Source organism: Capricornis sumatraensis, chromosome 23 (assembly GCF_032405125.1).
Source record: "Capricornis sumatraensis isolate serow.1 chromosome 23, serow.2, whole genome shotgun sequence".
Taxonomy (NCBI): Eukaryota; Metazoa; Chordata; class Mammalia; order Artiodactyla; family Bovidae; genus Capricornis; species Capricornis sumatraensis.
This window is the reverse complement of record NC_091091.1, coordinates 23,664,708-23,689,678: the sequence shown is the minus strand read 5'-3', so window position 1 is coordinate 23,689,678 and position 24,971 is coordinate 23,664,708. Positions and strand designations below refer to the sequence as shown.

The 24,971-nt window shown below is 46.9% G+C and overlaps 1 protein-coding gene across 1 annotated transcript in view; it reads left to right on the top strand.

Annotated features, from left to right (window-relative positions):
- ARL3 (ARF like GTPase 3) overlaps positions 1-16,288 on the top strand; it is a 30,073-nt gene extending 13,785 nt beyond the window's left edge. The window contains exons 4-6 of the mRNA XM_068961641.1: positions 5,185-5,235; positions 6,816-7,001; positions 16,096-16,288. Of these exons, the coding sequence (XP_068817742.1) occupies positions 5,185-5,235; positions 6,816-7,001; positions 16,096-16,143 (285 nt within the window). The 3' untranslated portion in view covers positions 16,144-16,288. The remainder of the gene's footprint in view (positions 1-5,184; positions 5,236-6,815; positions 7,002-16,095) is intronic.
- Positions 16,289-24,971: the final 8,683 nt, after the last annotated feature.

The window sequence follows — 24,971 nt, the reverse complement described above, 5'->3', positions numbered from 1 at the left end:
TGAAAAGACCTATTATCCTAGACTCCACGCTGCCTAGAAGAGCAGGGTTGAGGCTTGACACATTTCGTTGCCTGGTTAACTCTTTTCAATTCTTTCTAGAGTGCCATAATAGATTCTTGCTTTAGAGCAGGTGTCGACAAAGTGATCCAGCCTGCCTCTTGTTATTGTATAGCTCGTGAGCTAAGAATGGTTTTCACATTTTAAATTATTGGGGAAAAAAATCAAAAGAAGAATAAGATTTCGTGACACTTGAAAATGATATGAAATTCAAATTTCACTGCCCATAAATAAAGTTCTTAGAACACAGCCATGTCCTTTTTTTTTTTCTTTACACACTTTTTATGGTTGCTTTTGCACTGCAACAGCAAAGTTCAATAGTTGTGAAAGGTTGTATGGGCCACAAAGCCGAAAATATTTACTACCTGACCCCTACAGAAAGAGTGCCAACTCTCACTTTCGAACATTGTATGTTTCTCTGGAGGTTTGAAAGAATCAGAGCAACTCCTAAAAGTACAGAGTTATTCTTAGGAATGATGACATTGAGAACATCTGACTTCAGCTTTATTAATTTGGGGGAAGTGACTAAGAAATTAACCCTGAGGTATGACAGAAAGGAGGGTATAGGATGCCTTCCCTTTCTCTCATGCCAGGAAATAACAGCCTTTTGATAGGTTAAAAGCACATCACTTTTTTTCAAGGTATATGTTAATATTACTACCAAACATCATTTACTTTATCATTATTAGTCTTATGTTTAAGCACATTATTAGTCTTATGTTTAAGCACAACATAGTTTATAAAATTTGTCATCATTTTCATATCCAAATGACATCAAGTGAGATAGAGCTCCACAACCGTCTCTTGTATTATCTCCATCATATCAATGCTCACACTTTGAGCATCAGTGCTACTAGAGCACACAGAACTGAAAACCACAGATTATCCAGATTATTATTAACCACAGATTATTATTAACCACAGATTATTCCTTGCGAGTCAGGTTCAGCCTCCTCTTAGACTTTTGCTCAGGCTATCAGTAAAAAGCCACACTTTTTAGTGTCATCTCTTCTTGTCTCCGCCTACCCCTCTGGTGGAAAAATACTTAGGAGCAATAACTTGGCCAAAAGGTGGCAGCAGGAGGGAGGAGGCCCAGAAGCCAAAGGAGAAACACAGAGCCCTCCATTCACATGTCTCCAGATAATGCAGAGTTGGCTGAACTTCCATCCAGAAAAAAATCTTTTCCTCTAGGTGATCTTCCCTCAACCAAATAAAAATGTCAAAGTCTTTGCCAATGAAGGTGTGAATTGGCTTTGCTTAAAGCATCATTCTCATTCTGAGTGCCATGGATTATAAGTTTTGGAGTAGGTTTATGACAGTTTTTGAAGATCCATAGTGTTTTATAAGATCAGTTAAAAGCACTGTATTTAACTTTATCTGATACTGAGTATTTTTTGATTATCTGTTTTTGGATTAAATTTATATATATATATATATATATATATATATAGCATGACTAGCTTAACACCTATGTTATTTTTTTTAATACCTATGGTATTAATGAAAAAAAGAAAGGAAGAAAAAGAGGCTCTTCATAACCATAGCGGGGAGCTTCCCTGACGGCTGACAGTAAAGAATCTCCCTGCAGGAGACCTGGATTCAATCCCTGGGTCAGAGAAGATCCCCTGAAAAGGGAATGGCAACCCACTCCAGTATTCTTGCCTGAAGAATCACAAGAACAGAGAAGCCTCTGTCCACAAGGTCGCAAAGCATCAGACACAGCTGAACAGCTAACACTTATCCTTAGCTATTGCCCAGAAACACACTTCCATGAAGAAACCGGACAGTGCTGGGGAGGGGGTTACTAGGAGAAGCATGTGCCACCACAGAAGAATAGATTTGTGGGATCACTAGAGACTGGCTTGTGCTTATGACTTTTTCACTTGGCCCTTTTAATAAATGGGGCAGTGTTTTATAGCTTTCCTCCTGGAATTATGGTACGGTAGTTTTCAAATTTCATAAAAGTTATGTGAGAAAAATGCTAAATGATAGGGAGAATTTATGTACAGCTTAGGAAAATCCTCCTTTTGAATCTTTTAATGAAAATGTTTTTGTGAAATTTCATGTCAAAGCAATAAATAGTAAGTAATTTGAAAGTGAAAGTCGCTCAGTCATTTCTGACTCTTTGCAACCCCATGAACTATACAGTCCATGGCGTTCTCCAGGCCAGAATACTGGAATGGGTAGCCTTTCCCTTCTCCAGGGGAACTTGCCGACCCAGGAATCGAACTGGGTTCTCTTGCATTTCAGGTGGATTCTTTACCAACTGAGTTATCAGGGAAGCCCAAGAAGTAATTTAGCATGTAATTAAAACTTCCTTCTTATTGACTTTAAGCCTCTGAATTCTTTGGTATTTGACTGGTCATTTTTCTTTGTCTACTGTTAAAACTCTCTTTCGGTTTCTGATTATTCTCTCCCATCTGTCTGTTTTTAATCTTATCAAACATTAATTTTTTTTAAGTTTATTTATTTATTTGACTCAGAGAAGGCAATGGCACCCCACTCCAGTGTTCTTGCCTGGAGAATCCCAGGGACGGGGGAGCCTGGTAGACTGCCGTCTATGGGGTCGCACAGAGTCGGACACGACTGAAGCGACTTAGCAGCAGCATTTATTTGACTGCATCAGGTCTTAGTTTTGGCATGCGAACTCTTAGTTGCAGCATGTGGGATCTAGTTCTCTGACCAGGGATCGAACCCAGACCCCCTGCTTTGGAAGTGTAATGTTAGATACTGGACCTAACTGTATCTTTTTTGTGTGTGTTGCCCTCACCGCACAGCTTGCAAGATCTTAGTTCCCTGACCAGAAATTGAACCTAGGCCCAGGCAGTGAAAGCCTTGAATCCTAACCCCTAGACACCAGTGAATTCCCATTAACTGTATCTTTAGTTGTATTCTCAGGCTCTTCTACTGTTACCTTCTTACTCACACTTTTTGCTCCCAAGCACATGTTAATCCTGCTTTGTAATCTGAGTCCAGATCTCCCTCCCAGGCATCACCTGACCTTCTCCCCTCCCAGACATCATCTTCTCCTTCTCTTGTCTGAATATCATTTTAATCCACTCTAGACTCCAAAGTAGTTCTCATCAGATCTTTTGTATTGAGGTTCACCCTCCCATTGCATTCCTTCTTTCTACATCTGTGTTTATACTATGTGTGCTACTTTGAAAATATGAGACACACCAGTGGAGAAATAAGCTACCAGCATGTTCTGCAAAGTGAATTATCACACAGTATCAAATTTTGTATCTCTGTGGTATGCACTGACATTGAGTCAGAGTAATATTAACAATAACAATAATAAGACTACAGATAAGTACTGAGACCAAACACATCCATCCTTCCTCTTCCTGTGATTCTCCATGAAGGAAACACAAGTGGAAACATAGGGTAGTCTTCAGAGAAAAGGCTGAACCTGGTCCCTGGTATAATGTTTAACACTAGCGACTCTAAATGAGAGTGCAGCCTGGCAGGCTACAGTCCATGGGGTTGCAAAGAGTCGGACATGACTTAGCGACTAAACAACAATAACTTAAGCAAAGGAATTTTAATTCTTTTTTTCTTTTAAGAGAGTGCATGTTTTCAGAGTAGCATGGAATTATAAGCCTCGTAAAGGTGGGAGCTGAAGATTGTTTTTCATTGTGTTTTTAAATGAATATGTTATTTTAAAAGGATGTTTCCATTATGCCTTTAGTTTAATAACAATTCTAACTTCCTTAAAGAGAGTTTGAAATTTTGATAACTTTTAAGATTAGCAACTGGGAGAACATTTAATACACTGATTTAAAAAAGGACTACAAAATTATACACCTCATTTTCTTCTTAAATTTCCATATGAAGAAGAATTAGAAGGGAACTTTCATAGGAAATTAAAATAATGAATGTTCTTGGGTTCTGTAACTATAGGTAATTTTTCTTTCTTTTTTGGTCTTACCTAATTTCCCTTATTGTTATATTGATATTATTTATGCAATAAATAAAATACAGTGATGGGCGAGAAAGCTTGGGATTTGTAATTTACAATAAATCTCAAAATTTTCTTACTCTGGCAAAGCCTCTATACCTGCTGTTTCCAGTATTTGATCTGAACCTCCCAGCCTCTGAAGGTGGGAATGGGAGGGACATCACTGGAACCTGAAGACAGCTTACAGCTCATAATTAAAATGGCACTTCCAGAAGGACGACGTTCGAGCACTGCAGGATTCGTAAATGCCTCCAAGCACCGTCCCTTCCTTTTTGGGACACAGAACACCAGAGCGTTTAAGAACAACTGAGGGGACTTCCCTGGTGGTCCAGTTGCAAAGACCGCGTGCTCCCAACGCAAGGGGCCCGGGGTTTGATCCCTGGTCAGGGAGCTAGATCCCACATGCTGCCACTAAGAGTTTGCATGCTGCAACTAAATGTTGCACATGCTGCAACTAAAAATTCCGCAACTAAGATGCGGCACAACCAAATAAATAATTTTTTTAAAAACTGGGTACTTTACTGTCACGTATGCCTGAGTTTGAATCTCCTTTTTGTCATGTACTAGATGTGACTTGGGCCAAGCTACTTAACTTCTTTGGGCTTGTGTTTATTTACGTATAAAATGGGATAAAAATGAAATCTAGGGACTTCCCTGGTTGGCTGAGTAATTAAGACTCCACACTCCCAATGCAGGGGCCTCAGGTTCATTCCCTAGTCGAGGAACTAGATCCCAAACGCTGCAACTAAGAGTTTGCATGTTGCAACTAAAGATGCTGCATTTCACAATACAAGTAGACCTGGCATAGACAAATAAATAAAAATAGATATTAAATGAAACATATCTCATGGAGTGATAATGAGGATTAATAAAGTAAATCTAGGATAAAGAATGCTTAGTGAATTCCCATTAAATGTAGCTATTTTTATCCTGCTTGGTTCCCCTTACTTCTTACTTTGGAGCCTTGCCGGAGGTATCTTCTGGGCATCTTAATTAATTAATCAGTTTATTTTGTGTCCACTGTTGACACGAGTGACCAGCTCAGCTTCTGTATGCTGTGCTAACATGAAGTCTGCCGAAGAGGAATCATCTGCTCCTTCGCTAGAAACTGCCCTGTCTTTTTCCATATCTGCTCATTGAAATAACCTTCTTCTTTCACTTTACAGATATATGTAATTGACAGCGCAGACAGAAAAAGATTTGAAGAGACAGGTCAGGTAAATAATTGTTCTGTTGAGATATTTCCCAAACAACTGGGTATTCATTAATTGACTTTGTAAATGTATAAGAGTGAGGAAAAGTATTTTTTGTTTAACCTTTGCAGTTTAAACAAGACAGTCATTCTGGCAAGCAGGCAAAATACCACTTGCCTAAAAAGAAATTAGTTGAGAATTCTTTAAACAATTTTTCGTTTAAAGGCTTTTAGTTTTAATCAAATTACATAAACAAGATATAAGCAAATGGAACTTACCACCATGCCCAAAAGCTCTCCAGGTTTCTTCCCAGGCCACAGAGAAGTGAACCCAAAGGACAGTTCACCTACCATTTCTATGTGCATTTTTTTCAATACCAACTTAATTGATCCGAGGGTAACTTGGACAAATTAGAAGGTATGGGAAGAAATATGCAAGCCAAGACTAAGCTGCTCTTCTTTCCAAGCCAAGAGATAGGTATACTTTGAATATTGCTTCCAGTGCAGGGTGCATGTCAGTGTGATTACATGATACGATTAGCAAATGCAATTTTACATAGAGACACAGTGGATATAGACCATTTTACCCAGGCTGACTACTAACTGAGCAATAGCATGGACATCTTTGGGGAAGCATGCTTATATTTTTACTTTTTAGCACAGCCCTTGGCCAGTGACCTAAACTACCACACATGGCCTTCCAAAGGTAGCAGAGTCCCCATGTTTAGGTTCCTTTTCCCTGGAAATTAGTTTGAGAACTCGCCTGGAGACAGCCCTTCTCCCTTCCATACCTTGATGATTTCTGGACCATCACTCATGTGAACCAGCGCTACACATGAACTTGGGGCTGAAAGGTGTCAGACAGGGATCTGCCCGTCAAACCATCCAGTTCTCTCTGACAGCTCCAGTGTTTAAGTGGCTAAAGTGTGGGTCGAGGGAGGAAGGGATGGGTCCTGGCTTTTAGTAAGTATATACCTTCTCCCGGACTTGTTGCAGACAGAATTAACATACAGTTTAGATCCCAAACAATCACCTAAAACTCAGAGACCTTGTCAGATAGACTAATGCAGTTACTTTAGGATGTGGATTTGAGGAAATGTAATGCACATGCATGCATGTTTTGGAGATAGAGATTGATGAACCAGAATTATAGTCTCTAAATCAACTGTCATTTTTATTCAAGTTTTAAAAAATATATATGTATCTGTACATATATACATATGTATATGCGTGTATATATATGCATTGAAAGTTATTTGCATATAATAACCTTGGGTAAGTTTTAAATGTCTAACCACAACTTTTGTTCTCCCTTGAGTTTCTCTAAGTATGATTTATGAATCCCCCTATAACAGAACTACCTTATTAGTAGGAGCATATGTAGATTCCTGGGCCCTGGCTTAGACTTTCCAAAGTCAACATCTTTGGGTTGGGCCCAGAAATCTGCCAGGGGATTCTTCCACATGCTCAAGTTTGAGAACCACTGCCCTTGAAAGTTGCTAGTTGATCAGCTTAACTTTTATTTAGTTTCACTTCAAAGTGCATGGTTAAATATCATAGATTTCCTCCCCCTCCCCTTCCCCATCTATTCCCCAAATGATCCAGGAACTAGCTGAATTACTGGAGGAGGAAAAGCTAAGTTGCGTGCCTGTGCTCATCTTTGCTAACAAGCAGGATCTGCTCACAGCAGCCCCTGCCTCTGAAATTGCAGAAGGACTGAACCTGCACACCATCCGCGACCGATTCTGGCAGATCCAGTCTTGCTCAGCTCTCACGGGAGAGGGCGTTCAGGTGAGGTTACCGGAGGGCTCGGTCACCTGGCAACCAAGGTAGCCTGTCTCATTGGTTGCGTGGATCTAGATAGAAAAAGATATAAAACAAATAGCCTTTGATGGGCAGATGAACCATTTCAGGATGTGGAGGGCCTGGAGGGGTCTGATTCTTTCCTACTTAGCAACCAATCTGATATCATTAACTGGTCCAGGAAAGCCTGAGATAAACCACCCCACACAAGCAACAAGCTGCCCCATTGGGGAGGAGGTCGGAACAGAAGATTTCAAAACTGCTTTCCCAACTCTGGGATTCTCTGATGACTGGGCTGAGGGTTTTGTGTTGCATCTGGTATTATGGATGCCAACACCAATGCTCTGTTACCTGGCACTCTCAAGGTAGCAGAGCCATCAGTCACACACTAGTTATCCTAGAAGTGTTTTGTTTTTTTCTGTTGGCTGTCTCCACTGCCCTCAGGGTTGGTATCTATTTCCTGCTGCTTTGGGTTGGCATCCCACAGCGAGGCTTCTGCCGCCTAAAAGCCTTACGCTTTACACCGAGGAACTGTGTACTGGAAGAGCAGGCTCCCCTTCATTTGATATTAATTTGGGACAGAACATGATGGTAACCCAGACACCAGCGAGGCAGTATCCTCAAAGAATGATCAACAGTTGCAGCTCCCATGTGTCCTACCAAGCAACCTCAAGCCAGTCAACCTTTGAGTCAGCCCTCTAGGACCACTTCTTGATTCTGAAGCCCCCAGCATGCCCCATATGCCCCATTTTCAACATCTGGTATACCTGCCAGGGTGGTGACGCAGTGCCATGAGAACGGGACAGTACCGCTCCAGGGTGCTGTGAGGGAGCAACAGTGTCTAGAGAGATGGCGTCTCCCCGCATTGCCGTAGGGCACGTGTCTCTGGTAGTGTGGCCAGTTTGCTTTTCTGTAATCTTGGTGTGTTGGGTTTGGTTCTCCATCGTTGTCTGGCAGCCTCTTTCCATTTCCCTCCTAACACTCTTCTTCCCTTTCCCTGCAGATATTTGACAAATTTGGTCGCTTTTATCTCCAGCAAATAATCACTTCCTAGAGTTATCCTCTGGAGAAGGAAATGGCAACCCACTCCAGTATTCTTGCCTGGAGAATCCCATGGACGGAGAAGCCTGGTGGGCTATGTCCACAGGGTCGCAAAGAGTCGGACACGACTGAGCTACTTCACTTCACTTCACTTCGAGTTATCTCACTTGTTCCATCTGTGCGCTGCCTGTTTTTCCCCTTTGTGTTACATAGACTGCCAGGGCCCCTTCTGTGCTTTGTCGCTGGGTCTGAGGGCAGACCAGTTAGCACAAGACAAGCGTCCCTGCTCCAAACCCTTCTATACCTGCTCTCAGAAGCTCTTGGTGTAGGGGTGTGTGTGTGTGTGTGTCAGAAGCTGTTGGTGTGTGTGTGTGTGTGTGTGTCAGAAGCTCTTGGTGGGTGTGTGTGTGTGGGGGGTGTGTCAGAAGCTCTTGGTGTGTGTGTGTGTGTGTGTGTGTGTGTGTGTGTAGGTGTGTGTGTGTGTAGGTGTGTGTAGGTGTGTGTGATGTAGCCAGAGGTTGTTTCAGCTATGTCCCCAAAAGGGAAGCTGGAGCTCTGTGAGTCTCTGTGAGATTTTAGCTTTGGGGAGGGAGCAAGTGTTAAGTCTCATCTATTTCCTTTCTTCTTTACTAGATTGTGGTTATAAAGCAATATATTCTTGGGAATTCCCTGGTGGTCCAGTGGTTAGGACTCCATATAGGGGGCCCAGGTTTGATCCCTGATCAGGGAACTAAGATCCCACAAGCCCCACAGTGTGTTCAAAAATATGGAAAGCAATATATTCTCATTGTTAATCATATCAAAGTACTACATAAAATTAAAAACTAAAAAGTTCTTTAATTTCCTCTAATCCCACTCAGCAATGAAATGATCATTGATAGTTTTATTCTTCTCAGGTCTCCTCTATAAAATTACAGTCACATATATGGTTGTATGTATCTATCAGGTTTTGAATTAACTGGTCATTTTTCAGCTTAACTTACAAGTTGGTCCAACAAGTCTGTTACAACCCAGGATGTTTTTGAATAGGTAAATTCTGATCATTTTATTTAGCTTTTCACTTTTAAACAAAAATCAAGTTTTACCTAAAGTATTTCTCTCAGTTGTGCATAAGATGGCACTCATGGGGCCTAGGGTTATTTTGGTGAGGGTAAGGCCCAGGAAAAGAAACAGCTTTCTTGTGTTTGTACAGACCACTTCAGCAAAAGGACTATGCCTCTCTAAAATTGTTTAGAGCCCAAATATAGAAAGTAGAGGATCTTCAGTTTGGGGATTCTAAAGGTGGAGGTTAAGAAAAGAAATACATTTTGTATGCATACTCCTAAGAAAGTGGGAATTGACAGCTGTGTGATCTTTTTTCACTTGTCCAGAGTGTCAAAAGGAAGAAAAACCAACGCTGGAATTAGCAGTGAGGCTCTTGTTTCTTCAGCCAGCCTTAGGGATATGAAAAGGAGGAACTAGGGTCCCCTCAAATCAGTCTTTAGAGGAGCGGCATTCAGGTCAAGGGCTTCCTCGGAGGAGGTGGGAAGACGCGGTGGTCATTATCTTCCCACCCTACACCCCTCCCACCCTGGCTAGGCAGAGTTGAGAATGGACTCCCTGCTCCCAGCTGTCAACTGCCATAGAAAGGGAGTTCCCTTTAAGCCACAGGATCTTCAGGCTGGGAAAGAGGCCTGAGCTACCAGACAGAGAGTGGGGGCAGGCAGGAATCAAGTCAGACAGTCCTGTATGGTTTGATTTTGTTAGAAAGTTCTGCCCAGATCAGGGACCTTCAGCAACTGTGTTCACAGGAAGTGAGAGATCACGAGAGATCCAGCAAAGAACCATGAGCAAGAAAAATAACGATCTGATATGGAGGAGAAATAGTTTGAAGGTCACTTAATTAGTAGATAGTACCATGGTGTATAGAATTGGGTAGTTAAGACTGGGATTTCAAGGTTAATGAGATGAGATTATGGTTAATAGAATGATATAAATTTAGAGAATTTAACCATTATTTGAAATGGGTTATTTAATAAAAATGTTAATTAAGAAGGGAATCTGCTGTCTATTGTCCTCTAATGGCAACCTTTGGGGACTGGAGAAAGGTCGTGGAATTTTCTGTGGAAACAACATTCATTGTGAGGCACTGATGACCACGTCCCTCTTAGGTAATATCTTTGACCTAAGCTCTTGCCCACTCAGCCAATTTCTTGTTTTTCATTTGAAAGTTACCTAGAATTCTTTCCCCTGTATTGCTTAGTTCAAGAGCAGGCCTTTTAATGACTCGTACTAATTAAGGCTTTAGGTATTCCTGAAAATGAAAGACTTTACTTTCAGACAGAGATTCTGTGAAAAAGTTACTTAAAATTCCTTAACTTCCTATCTCATCTTCCCATTCTACCCTCCCCACCCATGGCCCCCCTGAAAGCTCGTCTGCAATGGGGAGAGCTACTAAAATGCTCGTCGTAATGGGGGTCAAGCAACTGGGACCACAGCCCTAATGACCCTGAAAGAAAATATACAGAAGTCAAAAAAAAAAAGAAAAAACCACCTGGAATTTCTGTTACTGTTCCAGATACTTAAAAACAAGTATCTTTTTACATTGTGTTTATGTGTATGCCTGATCAAATGCATTTGCGAAACCTGTCCTGTGCTGATAACCCTCGAGTGGGTGAGTCGGGGGAACAGATCTGCTAGGTGGGGAGACTGCTTGGGCAGGGACCTCATTTCTCCTTAGCCAAGCAGCTTAAATACATGATTCGAGATTGTGGAAGTTAGTGATTCCTGAGATGGATTTTGGGTTCTTGTTCTACCTGATATTCTGATGGCAAATACGTGCAGTCGTTATAAGGAGGACAGGCGGTCCCTGGCTCTAGATGTGGAAATTGGCTTTTGCAGGGTTCTAGAGAGTTGCACGGAGAAGGCAATGGCACCCCACTCCAGTACTCTTGCCTGGAAAATTCTATGGATGGAGGAGCCTGGTAGGCTGCAGTCCATGGGGTCACGAAGAGTCGGACACGACTGAGAGACTTCACTTTCACTTTCCACTTTCATGCATTGGAGAAGGAAATGGCAACCCACTCCAGTGTTCTTGCCTGAAGAATCCCAGGGACAGGGGAGCCTGGTGGGCTACTGTCTCTGGGGTCGCACAGAGTCGGACACGACTGAAGCGACTTAGCAGCAGCAGCAGCAGCAGCAGCAGAGTTAGGAAACGGTCTTTGTTTGCCTGACTGATGGTGATGAGGAGGCAGCCCATCACGTAATTAAAGCAGGTTTTCAGGGGAAGCTGTCGAGAGCAGAGGCAGGTAAGGGGCACTAAAAGCTGAAGGAGAGCATCAGTCTTGGAAACGCTGTCAGGGAGAGCCCCGTAATCCAGAGGAGTGGTCAGAGAGACCTAGTTATGTCAAGCAGATGAAGGCAGGGCAAAGAGAAACTGAACTGTGTCCGGGAGGGAAAAGCCACGGCCCCCTCCGGCAGACCCCCTTGCAAACACGGGGCAGCCTCCATCTGCATCCAGGGTTGCCAGGGCTTCTCGTAAACAACACCTAACCCTGGGACTCTTCTCTGCTTTTCCCTGGGTGTCTGGAAAATAGTGAACAAAGGATCTGGCTGAGAGTCAGAGAAAGGTGTAGAGAAATCAGTCCCTCTTCCACCTGCAGACCTGAATGTGAATCCCAAACCACAGCTCTCCCTGGCAGTGGTAGTTTCAGGTGTTTGGAGACATTGCCTCCACAGAACATTGTGTGTGTGTTTAATTAAAATTATACTGCTTTAGAATTTCCTTTCAAAGCAGAGATCAGCAGTTTCAACCTGGGCTCTAACCTTAGTCATAACAGAGATCTGCCTACACCAATAGCTTCAAGCTAGCAGAAGGTTCTCCTGGGTATCGCTCTGCATGCCCCCACCTCACGTCCATACCTTCTTTTCACATCACTCCCACATGCCCTGTCTTCCTTCTCTGAGCAGAGCCGTAATCCGGCTCACAAAGCTCTCACCTTCACAGAAAGGGCCTCTAGCCATCTGAGTCCTGACGTGTGAGCTGGCCTTCAGAGTGCCTCACAGATAAACTCTAAATATTCACTAGCCCAGGTTCTTGTTTTTGTTTCTTTTTCCTTGATCTGAGGGAACCTTTTTTTTTAATATGCCAACAGAATTTCAATATTTTTCTAAAAATAACATTTACAACTTCTTTCTAGGCCTGGTTCAGTTATTTTTTGACTCCCAGGGTGTATGGAACTCCTTATCTGCAAGTCAGACCTCAGGTTTATTTTAAAATTTTCAACCCTCTCTGTAGACTAAGAAAGCAAACTTGGGCCATGCAATTTTGCTACCTCTCTGGGGCAGTGCCTTTTGTCACCAGAAAAAGTATTAATAGCAAGCAGTATTTTATGTATGCTGCCTCCAGCTGCTCCTTGACCCTGGGGGCCCAGTGGCACAAAGGAATAGGCTGCATTGCTCAGCGTGGGCCTGAGCAATTACTGATGTGACGGTGTAGTCCTCGTGGCATTAAACAACCAGACCCACCCAACCATGGCTGCCACTGCTCCCTTCCTACCACTGAGCAGTGACGGATGCATTGCAGAGAGATCAGAGTATGAGGGGTGCACTCTTCCCATAGAAAGGGCATCACGCCTTTAATCCCAAAATGGAGAGATCTGTGATCAAGTAGGTTTCCACCCATGTGGTTAGGGGCCACCTCCCATTTTTCCCAGTGGTTAGTAGGGAATAATCCCATGACATGGTAGAAGTTATTTCCTCTGCAAGAGGCCAGAGAAAGCTCAGTATTTGAGGTTCAGTGTCTCTCCTTAGTCTCTAGTATTGAATTGAAGCCAATCAATTCAAATTCAGTTTCAGCAAGGTTGGTCGGGGGGAGGTGCAGTGGAGGAAGAAAGGGAGGACTATACCTTGAGATTGTCAGCCCTGTGAGGAAGATCCAGTTTGCAGAAATTTGGCCAAACCAGTTGACAGTAAAGGTTCAGCCCTTAAACAAACCTATGAGTTCATGTCCTTCTTTGGAAGCAGAGCAGTAACCTGCTTCAGGTAAACTATCACCTTTTTCTCAGTCATCTGTTTAAAAGAAAATCAAAGCCTTGCTAATTAAGGCCAGAGTGATGTGGCTGCTGATTTAAGGTTCCTCCTCTTGCAATGATGTTGTCTCTAAAGAGAGAGATTCCGCTGGAGATGGCAGGCTTGCAGAGAGTTAATATGCTGGGATCATGCTGCGAGATAAAAATGTAGGATTCCACAAGTATCAGTACGTGGCAACCTAGGAATCTTGAGAGGTGAGTGGCCAGAAACAGCTCCTGGCACCTTCAGAGCTGCGGCAGAGCCACGCCGGGTGCTTGTCTGGGGCTGTTCCATCTCATGCCCCTGTGTTCAGCTGAAAGTCATAAGGAAAAAACCTGCAGTTGCTCCTTCTGCCAGCTTGAGGGTAAGCTCAGCTTCTCCCTGAGCCTGAGGCAGAGCCCCTCCCCCGGCACTTGCCCACAGTCATTGAGAAACCATCAGCGGTGCACTAGTGCGGGTGCTGGGGCTGGATTGCCTGGGTTCACAGCCCGCCTCTGCCACGCATTCTTCTGTGCCACCATTTCCTCATCTCTAAGTACCTACTTCACAGGGTTGTTACAGGGATTAAAAGAGATCAATTAAGTGTCTGCTGCTGGGTTTGGACCATCCCCTGGAGGAGGACCATGGCAACCCATTCCAGTATTCTTGCCTGGAGAATCCCATGGACAGAGGAGCCTGGCAGGCTATGGTCCATAGGGTCGCAAAGAGTCGGACAGGACTGAAGTGACTTAGCAGGCAGGCAGGCCAGCCATCATGCGAAGTTCTGTAAACACCACCCCAAGCCAGTCTGGCATGGACCCTCCCCTCAGGAATCTTTCCTTGCCAGTGGGCACCTTAGAGGTAATATCCTTGTTGACTGTTGCCTCCCTGACACCTCCCAGCTCCAGTTCAGGTTCTCCTCTGGGCAGTAACAGGAAAGGCACAAACCCCCAGCCTCCAAACACTTTAGATGGGACAGCCTTTCCAAACCAGAGCAGAGTTAAGTCTTCCAGCTTCCCACACTCCAAGTTGCAGGCAGCAGCTATGGAACGTGCCCCGCCCGCTGGCCCCCTGCCAGCAGGTCAGCTGGTGGGGCCCGACTTCTGAGCGCCCTCTGCTGGCAGGACTGGAGCTCTCACACACATCTGGAGGACACTGCCCCTCAGCAGGGCTCCCCATTTAAATCCCCTCTGCCTCCAATAACAGATACCCAATAGAAAGCTGCCCCTCACCCTCCACATTCTGCCTTGGGTTCCTGCAGCTGAGTAAATATTTTTCCTATCTCTTTGAGTGCATTCATGTTGAGTTACATACAATAAAAGATGCCCAGCCCCCTCTGTAATCAGCCGTAAAACAAGAGGGAAGACAGTATTCAGTGGGAACGCTGCTCTTGATTTCTCTAAGATGATTTGATAAAATAGTGCAAGTCTCTATAGAGCAGGAAATATTGAGGTACGCACCTTTGATGGTGTTTGTGCGGGTTCCTACAGATGGAAAGTGCCACGTAAGTGCTGAGCTATTCACCTTTGAAGGCAAAGAGAAGATGGTTATCTTATTCATCCCTCTTTTATTTGTAAAATCTTTTTTGTCTCCTGGCAGGTGATCTTTTTTTTTCCTGGAAACCAATTAGCTCCTAAAATTAAACATCCTTCTCTTTAAATGAGTCCTTTTCATAAAAATGGTCTTAAAATTGGCCTCAGCTTTTCAGAGTAAGCAGCTGACCCACTTGTAATTGGAGTCCACCTTCTCTCACCTCGCCTCCCCACCACCCCGGTCCCTGCTGCTGCCAGGTGCTGTCCACCTTTGTGTGGTTTTGTGCAGAGGGCCATGGCCAGCCTCCCCGAAGGTCTGCTATGGGACAGCCATCAGATATTCTGCTTCTCCCAACCAAGTGCTCTGATGGCAACTGGCGGAGTTTTAATCACTGTAAATTCAGGTTATGGTGAGATTAGCCAGGAGATAGGATGCCGGCTGGTTGTGTTGCCGTGATGTATTGTTTATGGGATTAATGCTCCGAATGGCCAAGGGTGTCAGCTGATATTTATTGCTTTAAGCTGTCTCAGCTGTTCAGGTTCAACGGCTAGCTCCCTGGTCACAGGAAATGCAGGGCTCTGAATGTCATGTATGCCCTGAGATGTCCATGTGTGACAGAAGCAGGGGAAAAAGAGGGGGGTGCCTTGCAGGAGCCTCCTTCGATTTTATTCTGGGCTTCTGAGAATTCCGCGCAACTCTTGGGGTCACAGAGATTCTGGGGAAAGAGTGAGCGTTCAGGGATGGGTGGGCCTGGCATCCACAAGATATGCCACCTGCCAGGTGGCTGTACGTAGACATATGTGTGGATTTTACCTCTGTCCTCCTCCAGCCTTCTAAGAGAGAACACGTTCAAGGTTACTGTGCCTTTAAGGGAACCTTCTCCCCAGTCCCTCTGCTTGGTACTGCTTAAAGCTGCAAGAACTAGGCCAGGCCTCTTTAAACCTTCCCTGGTGCTGCACAGAGAGAAATGAATACACATTGCCCCAGTGTGTGTCTAGTAACGCACACTGCAGTCAGTTTGTTTTTCCAAAAAGAAATTTAATTTAGCCCAAGTGTACACTGTCACACTGTAAACACACCAGGGCACCAGAAGGGTGGCTTATTATTGAATTTAATGCCCTAGCAAAGGTCAGCTTTTAGAAAAAGCCAAAAATGGCTGGAATCTGTCCTGATAGCTCCTCAATCAGGCCTGGGATCCAGGCAGATGTGTTTATTTTTTCAGAGGGAGTTCCTGAGGACCCATCTCAAGTTCAGGCTCTTGACACTCCCCCTCCCATCTCCCTTCAAGCTCTCAGAGGCCTCCCCACTCCTCCCTAGGAGGTCACTGTCCCTGGTCACCCAAGTGGGCCCCTGGGCAGGCAAGCGCCATTGAGCCCGTGGTTGGGGAGGGAGGCCCCAGGACCCTCTCTCTTTCCCCCCGAAGGCTGGAGTGTGTGGTGCCTTACAACTAACACTGCCTCTCTACCCATTTCCCTCAAAGGACGGCATGAACTGGGTCTGCAAAAATGTCAGCGCAAAGAAGAAATAAAATCTCAACAAATGGAGATGCGGGAGCTGCGGGAGCTGAATTCTGTCCTGAAAAACACTAATTTGCTGCTTTCTGACCAAATGTTTTTCCATCTGTGTACAGCTACAGCTGTATGAAGAGAAGGAGCAACATCATTTAAAAAGAATCCCCATTCCAGCCGTAGATTTAACTGATCTCTGAGGTTCAGTATCATTTTTCAAATAAAGGAATTATATTATTTCTTCTGCATCATTGAAATAGTATTAAATGTCTCAAAGCACATGATTAGAAAATGAGATCTTTTAAATGAGCAAGAGATTGCATTGCAGTTTACACAATTCCGGTGGGCTTTTTTCTTTCAAAAAAAAAAAAAAAAATGGTGGGGGAGAGAGGAAGAGGACCACAGCTTAGGCTGTGGTCATTTATTTCCTGACCTGTCCTTACTTTCCCCCGTGGTTTTGAAGCCAAGATAGTGTTTGCTCGCACTGGTCAGTGATTTCTACCATCACCCATTACCAGGGCTGCAGCCTGTCTGGGTGGGAAGCTGCAGGGGCCAGGGAGAGGAGGGGGAGGTGAGAAACAGCAGATGATTAAACCACCTTGTCATGCAGGTAAGAGACTATGTAATCCTCACCCTTTGGAAAGGGGGAGAAAAAGCCTTTCTTGCAGACAAGTCACCACAGAAACATAGCCCGTCCCCAACCCCCCAGCCAGCCACACAGGGAAGCAAATTCTTACCACTTTTGACTGTAATGACATCTGGAATGTAAGGAGAGGTGGGAGGTTTAATTCCAGAAAAATTACAAGGTCCTTAAAAAGCCCTCACATGGAGGGCTCCGGCTAGCGTAAACAGGCTTTCTCCAGTTCAGTGGAGCAGTGAGCAGCTGACTCCGAGATTAGCTGCCTTCTCCACGGCCGTCCCATAGAAAGGATTTCTAAAGCTCAAAGAATTCTATGTTTAAATGTTCACAATAGGCCGCTGCTATCAGATTTTAAAAATAAATGCAGCTTCACCACGAACCTGCTCCACTGAGAAAAGCCAGGCAGATCGATCTTCAGAAGAGATCAATTTTCACAGTGCTGGCAACTTGGTGGTGTGGGCTGCTCAAGGGTGAAGAGGGCTTGCTGCTGGGAGGCGCTTGGGTGGGTAGGGTTGTGGGGGCCTTGCCCAGAGAAGCCAGAGTCACCCCAGCTCCTGGTCCCCTCAGCCTCTCTCTAGCAAAATGTGTCCTCTGTTGATTGATCAGAGAGGAATGGCAGGAGATTTCTCCTGCCCTGTGTTGCAAAAAGAGCTTGTTTCCTTGAGCCTTAAGAAATCCCCAGCTTCAGACAAGGGAAGGTGGGCCAGAGCATCCCTTGGCTTCCCAACCGAGCTCTGTTCTGGTGCCTGGCCTCCAGGGTTTTCAGAGAATGAATAAGAGACCGTCCAGTAGCTGATAGGTCCCAGGCCAGCTGCTTTTCACATCACAGGAGGCAGCCCTTTCCAAACCCACCAAGGCATGTGAGCAGACTGAAGGGGTTGCTCCAGCCCCTGGCCCTCAGTTCTCAGCCTTTCTGGACCAAGTTGTGCCCATGAGGCTGAGGCATGGCCCGCTTCAAAGGCGGTCTGGGGTGAAAGTCATTAACAAGGCCAGACATGAAAAGGTGCCCTGGGGTGGCTATGGACAGACCTGTGAGGACTTGCAAAACAAAAGGTGAGGGTTTTTAAACCACTGTGAGCTTGCTGCTCCCTGCAGCCTCCATAGGGTTGTCTGTCTTACCCAAATGCCTTTAAAAGGAGGCGAAACAGAATTACAAGGGACCAGAAATCCCCCTTCTATCCGGCTGCAAATATGGCTGTGACACGTGAAAATGTTTTTTCCCTCCGAATAGTGCAGCACGGATGTTATCTGAGGGGCAAAATGCCTGCTTTGAGGTCTGCGATTTGTGAACACAGCTATGTGGGACTTGGACTCTAGCAGTGGATAATCTGTGAAATATTTTTGTCCTTTTACCACCAACTTAGGGAACTGTTTGAAAGGGCACCACCCCGCCCAGGGCCTCGGCCAGCAGGCAGAAGCCACTTGCCTTCGTCTGATAACAGCCTCTGTGAATGTTCAGCTTTGCTTTTCAGCTAAAGATACAGAGACATTGTGGATGTCACAGGCTTTCATCTTCCCTCTGAGCCCTACCAAACCCTCCCGGGGCTCACAGGGTAGATGAGAGGAGCCTAAAAAATCGCAGAGTTTGAAAGCTCACATTTGTAAAAACAAAATGCTTCTAAAGTCCCCTTTCCTCTCTCCCTAGTACCCACTCGCCCGCCCCTCGCTGTGGAGGACAAAATTGGAAGCTAGAGGGGGATGCTGGGTGTTTCCACTCCCAGGGAGTCTCAGTGGTGAGACTGGCTCTGGGCACGACTGCATCTGAATGTGCAGAGGGAGGGGAGAGGGGTGGAGGCCAGAGGGCAGGCCAGGCCTGGGACAGGGGCCCCAGGATGTGTGCTCAGACCAGCTGTGGGAAAAACTCCTTCCCCTCCCCTCCTCCCAACCTCCCCCGTGCGGCTCCTTCTGGCTGGCTTCCCCGAGCCCAGGGCAGCACACCCTTTCCCCTTCACTCTCCCTTGGTTACTATGGAAACAAGGGTGTCGTTGATGTGGGCTGAGCTGGGGAACATGTCGGCGCACAGCTGAGAGTCAGCGATTATGCTGGCGGGTAGAGATGTGCCAGGGTTAAGGTCCGCAGCTCCCAAACTGCAGGAAGGACGTGGTCCTGCCTCCTCCCTCCCTCCCGCTCACTTCTCTCTCTCCTGGCTTTTAACAAATTTCTTTTATTCCCCTCTGGGCTAAAGCCGTGGCTATTTTTGCGCCACTCTGGGCCCCACCCTCGCTGTCGGCCGCTCCTTATCCGGCCTGGCCCAGAGGGTGACACCATGTCACCCTCGCCAGGACTCGTCCCTTGATTCCCGTCAGAGTTTGCTTTGATTTCTCTTTCCTTCTCAGGGGCTAGTTCTTACTTCCTTTTATTTTTAGCTCTGCACTCCATGTGGTTTCAGGGTTCAGTCTGCTCCATCGAAAAGTTCTTTTTTTTTTTTTTTTAGTATCTTTTGAAAATGATAATCAAAGGAAGGGACGTGGTATTTGGTCATGTGGAAAATTCAATGTATAATTTAGACGTCTGTCAAAAATCCGACAAATAAAATTTAGCTGAAATGAAGGCAGCCTGGAAAGCGTCATGTCCTTTGCTAGAGAGGGGAGAGGGCTGCAGTGAGCTCGTCCTTTCAGAGGTCAGCATCTCTCAAGATGCTTTCTGCAGGAGGGTGTGACACGAACGCCACCACCACCAATAAACATAACCCTTTATTAAGCCCTTCTCACAAAGCAGACCCTTCATCGATGTCATGGGGCAGTAGTGTTAATCCCACTTTACAGCTAAGGAAAATGAGGCACTGGCCTGGGTTAAGGCATTTGCCCAAGATCACAGAGTCATCAGTGCCAGTGGGCCAGGAAGCCAGGTCTGAAGGCAGCAGTAAGCTGCCACCGCCCCCCCAGGACAAAGACAATAACACAACAAGGGCTCATTGTCTCAGCCCCCAGCCTTCCAAGTCCGCACCAGGGGTCTTCTCTGATCAGTGCTGCTGGCAGGAGGGTGGCCTGGGGTGGGTAGGGAAGGGGGGCGGTCCCCTGTCCCAACTGTTGTTGTCCTCTGTCCCCACTGCAGCAGTTTTTTTTGTTTTTGTACCGTCCTTTGCACAGACAGAAAAAAGGGAGAAATCAGGAAAATTGGGGCTGCAAGGACACTGGCAATTACCTAATACTATTTCCTTTTAGACGGGGTTCAGAGAGGGGAGTAGACTTGCCCAAAGCCACACAGTAGGAGGCAGAGTAGGCTCCGGTCCGGAGCTCTGCCCTCTGGAGAAGAGCTTGTCTTCCCCTCCGGCAGCCTCACTTCAGCAGCCTAGAGACATACCAGCCTGGCTGGTCCCAGGGGCTGGCCTTTAAAGGCAAGCTGTTGGCAGAATAGAGGGGAGCTGGAGGCAGGAAGAGAGAGAAAGTCTAGTGTTGCCAGATTAATGGCAGGACATTCAGTTAAACTTGAATTGCAAATAAAGAATCATTTTGAATGTAAGTACATCCCATGCACGATTTGAGACATAATACTCATAAAAAAAAGTCATTGTTTACCTGAAATTCACGTTTAACTGGCCATCCCAGTTTTGTTTGTGTTGTTTTGCTAAATCTGACAATTCTACCCAGAATGCCCTGCCCAGTACAGCGACAGTGAGATACAATTAAACTGTGTTCCCTGGACTCAGACCCAAAAATCTATCCTTGCCCATCCATAAATCAGCTCTGTGATCTTAGGCAAGTTGCTTCCTTTCCTGGAGTCCTGCCTCTTCATCTGTGAAATGGGACAAAAGTGGTAGGGAGATTGAAAAGAGATATAATGGCAATAGACGTAGACAGAAGGCAATAGCTAACACATAGTAGGAACACGGTACCTCAGTTTCTTCCTGTAAATTGAGGTAATCACCTACCTTGTTGAGTCTCCAAGAAACTAAATGAAGTTATGAATGTCTGGTGCAGAGTAGGTACTAAGTCATTGGTAGCTATTATAATAACAGGCAAAAATTCTGGAGTCTAGGCTTTCCCAGGCCTCCAAGAACCTCTGCCCTCCCACACGGCCCCCCACGTGTTGCTAGGGCCAGCAGCCTTCCCAGAGGTGCTGGCAGCCCCCTCCTCTCTCCAGGGGGCTCCCTGGGCCACCCCAGCCCCACCTCCTGCAATTAGATTTGTAAGTGGGAACAGGCTCTTGTCAGCGGCTCCTGATTGGCTCTGGGCAAAAACACAGTTTAGCGCTCAGTCAAGCTGCATTTCAGGGCCTCTGTCTCTCTCTCCCCCCACCTCCCCCTTAATTGCAATCTGTTCAGTAATTTCCTTTTCCAACACTGCAGAACACGGAGAAGCTGCAGCATGGGAGCCGGGCAGGGAGGAGGGGAAGAGAGCTCCTGTTCCCTGCAGTGAATCTGCTGGTCCAGCGCTGTGTCCTGTGTCATGTCCGTGTGTGCGTGTGTGTGTGTCTGTGTGTGTGTGTGTATCCGGAACCAGACAGACATGAGCATGTGGTGATACAGGCCCCTGCAGGGTCAGACCAGGGCATCCAGTTGTACCAGGCACCTGGCCATTATCATTCATTTAATCCTTGCAACAATGTTAATAACTGTAGGTGTTATCACTCAGTTTGAGGACAGGGCTCACAGAATTGGATTCACTTGCTCCAGATCACACCAGGAGAATGGGGCAGGGTCATGATTTTCACCTAGGCTTGTTTGACTGCTGGGGCCCAAGCCCGTCTCATGAAACCTTTCCCCCTTTTGGCTTCTGAACTCAGAAAAGGAGCTGAGGACTCCTGCACAAAGGAGCAGGGAGAGGTTTCTTTTCCCAGCATGAATAGCAGTGTCCCAGGGACAAAAAGCCTTCAGTAAAGAAATGAAATATTAATGACAGAAAGGCAGAGAGCAAGCTGAGTCAAGGAGGGGCAAGGTTTGCAGGAGAACTCAGGTGGATACCTGAAGCTGAGAGCTGCAAGGGTTGAGGGCAGAAGTACCATTTAGATCAGCAAATGACTCCTCCTGTTAAGTCATTCACTGGTTGGATCCTTCTGTAGCCCCACAGGGTAACCATTCCTACCCTTCCCTTCCAGTTGAGGAAACCAAGGCTCTCGGAGCTTAAGTCACTGGCCTAGAATCACACAGCTAGGAAATGGTTTAGCTGGGGTTCCCTTTAAATAGAAAGACCATTTTTCTCCAGGGCGCCTTCTTGACTAAACACAAGAGCTGAGAACAGTGGGGAGCGGGGCTCCAGGAAACCAGGCCGAGGCCTACCTCTCTTTCTCTCACTTTGCCACCCACCTCTTAAAGATCCACAGGAAACTTCACAGAGCCCAGAGGTAGCCGCTGCTCTGAAGGCCACCAGCAGAGGGGGCAGGCGGTGGCCAGGCCCCGCCCTGGCAACAAAGGAGAAAGGCTGGGGAGGCTGTGACCCTTTGGGCCTCAATTCTCCCCCAGAGCTCTGCAGCCCCTACCCAGTGCCCTGGCCCCCAAAGGGGTAGAGACGGGCTGCAGCAAAGTGGTAGAAGTCCCTGGAGCCCACTTAGATCACTGGAGGGCAAGAGAAAGGCCCGACTGGAGAGTCACACACAGACACTGCCTGCCCCTTGTTAACAGAATGGGAATGCAAGTTCCTAAGACTGGACAAGGCTGGCACGTGGCCTCTGCACACCCATATGGGAAAGGATGCCCCCTCTGACCCCACCAGGGTGCAAGTCTTAGCACTGGCTGAGGGCCCCTCAGCCGGGGCCAGTCATACTTATTACATCAGCCAGACCTCTCCCTGGACCAGGCTCTCAACACTCACATCGCCAACCCAGTCCCCAGTCTCTCCTGGACAACCTGCTCTGGTGAACTGGAGCCCACCAGCCTCCCTTGCTGCCGAGCAGGCAGCAGCCTGTGCCATTGCACCATCACTTCCAAGCCCCTCTGATTCTGTCTGGAGCCACAGAGCAAGCCTGGTCTGGGCTTTCGAATATGACTGAGGCTTCCCCGGAGCCTCCGGATTACAGGGTCGAAGCAGTTTTCCTGCATGGAATCTACAGATGGCATTGGGAGAGAAATAGATAAGGAGTTTGGGTTTGCAAGCAGCAGCCCATCCTGGGGCCAGAGGATACCATACAATCCAACCATCCCCTCAACTCCCCCAGCTCTGGTGGGGGTGCAGCCTAGATTTCCTCCTGACTTACTCCCCAGGCCCCCTTCCCACTCTGAGACCCTAAGATCTGGAGAGCAGCAGGTTGAGAGGAAGGAAAAGAGGGCGGACGGGGCAATTCAGGGGCTGGGATGCTGATCCAGGCAGGGGGGAGGTGTCTGCACAGCTGCAGGCAGCCCCCCTACCCCCAGCCTGTGAATGGGCGCATCACCCCCTCCCGCCCGCCTGCCACCGCTCCTGAAACAGTTGGTCCTAATGAGCGCAAAGCAGGCAGGGCAGCTGTGTGCATTATCCATATGCATGGGGAGGTGTATATTTATCCTCACGTCCCACCCCACCCCGCAGCTGCTGCCAACCCCGATGCCAGGAGGGTGAGTGGGCACGAGCGCCCAGGCAGCTCGGGGCCCTGGGCCTCCTCTCCTGCCAGCCCTCCCTCCCCAGCCCACGCCCACAGCCTTCACTTGACCCATTTTGGAGGCAGAAGTTTGTGTGTGTGCTCGAGAGAGAAAGAAAGCGAGAGCGTGCACACATCATTTCCCCAGTTGGTGCTTTTGATTTCCTCTGAAGTATCTTGATTGCGGACGTACAATGGCATCTTGCTGCCAGTGCTCCCTCAGCAGCTTCTGGCTCTGCGCCCCCGCCTCCTCCCCAGGGCCGGGGTTTTCTGCTGACTCTGGGGCCAGTGACTGGCTGGCAGGGAAGGAGCAGGGCCTGACCCCGGCTTCCATCTCTCAGCCTGAGCAACGGGACCCAGAGGTCCAGCCACAGTCCTTCCTGCTCCTCAGAATGGGGCAACCTGCACCCTGACCGCCCCTGCCCCCAACCTCCTTGCTCCTTTGGACCTCCCACTGCCTCCTAGTTGGTCCCTTTGTCCCCACTGCTTGGCCGCTCACCCTAGTGCTCAGAAGAGCCATTGTTCTAACATTCACTTCCTCTGTTCAGATGCCTGTGGAGGCCCCGCTGCTCTGGGACATGCAAGGTCAAGCTTTATCCTATCGCCCAAGTCCCCTCTGGTCTGACCCCAAATCTTTTTTTATTGACCTGTCAATCACGGGGTCTCACACACACCCTGAGCTCTGGATGAGCAATCCTTGCTGCCCCCTGACAGGGATTCATCTCCCCACCTGTGTTCGTAGAGACCTCCTCTCGGGGATGTCTGTCCACTCTTGTGTGTTTTGCTCACCCCTCCTTTAGGGCATGATTCAAGTCCCACCTCCCCAGGACGAAGGCCTGACAGCCTCTAGCGCACAGGGCTCCCTTGGGAAACATTCAAAGCCCCAACAGCCTAGGCATTCTGTGTTGATTCATTCATCCATCATTCATTCATTCAGCAGATATCTTTTGAGTGGAGGCAGAGCACCTACAGCGCTTCATGTCCTGGCTCCCTCCTCCCCTCCCCCCACCGCCCCCATTCACTCATGCCTTTCTGACCTCATCACTCCCTGCTCTGCCTCTCACCCACCTTTCCAGCCACTCCTTGCTCCTTCTGAAACAAGCATCTTCTGCTTTTAGCCTTTGTGGCTGTTCCCTCCACCTGGGACTCTCTTGCTCCAAATATCCCCAGATCTGGCCTCCTCACATTCTTTTAAGATCTCCACTCAATGTCACCTTCTCAGCAAAGCCTTCCCCAGTCACCTACATATATAAGAATTGCCATACCTCCTTACTCCTACTGACAAGCCCTGTCCCTGCTTTTCTTCCCTTCTTGGTACTTATCACCAACTCACAGTTGTTGATTTCTTTTTAAAAAATATTTATTTATGTATTCATTTGGCTGCTCCGGGTCTTAGTTGCGGCACACTGGATCTTTAGTTGTGGCATGTGAACACTTAGTTGCAGCATGCAGGATCCAGTTCCCCAACCAGGGATTGAAGCCAGACCCCTGCACTGGGAGCATAGAGTCTTAGCCACTGGACCACCAGGGAAGTCCCTTTACTGACTTCTTGATTGTCAGCTCTTTCCCACTAAGTTATTAGCTTCAAGAGAGTAGAGTTTGTGTATTCCATTCACCAGTGTATCCCCAGCACTGGAACAGAGGCCAATATTAGAAGGACAGCAATAATTATTAGTTGAATAAATGAGTGAGTGAATGAATGAAACAGGCACTGTT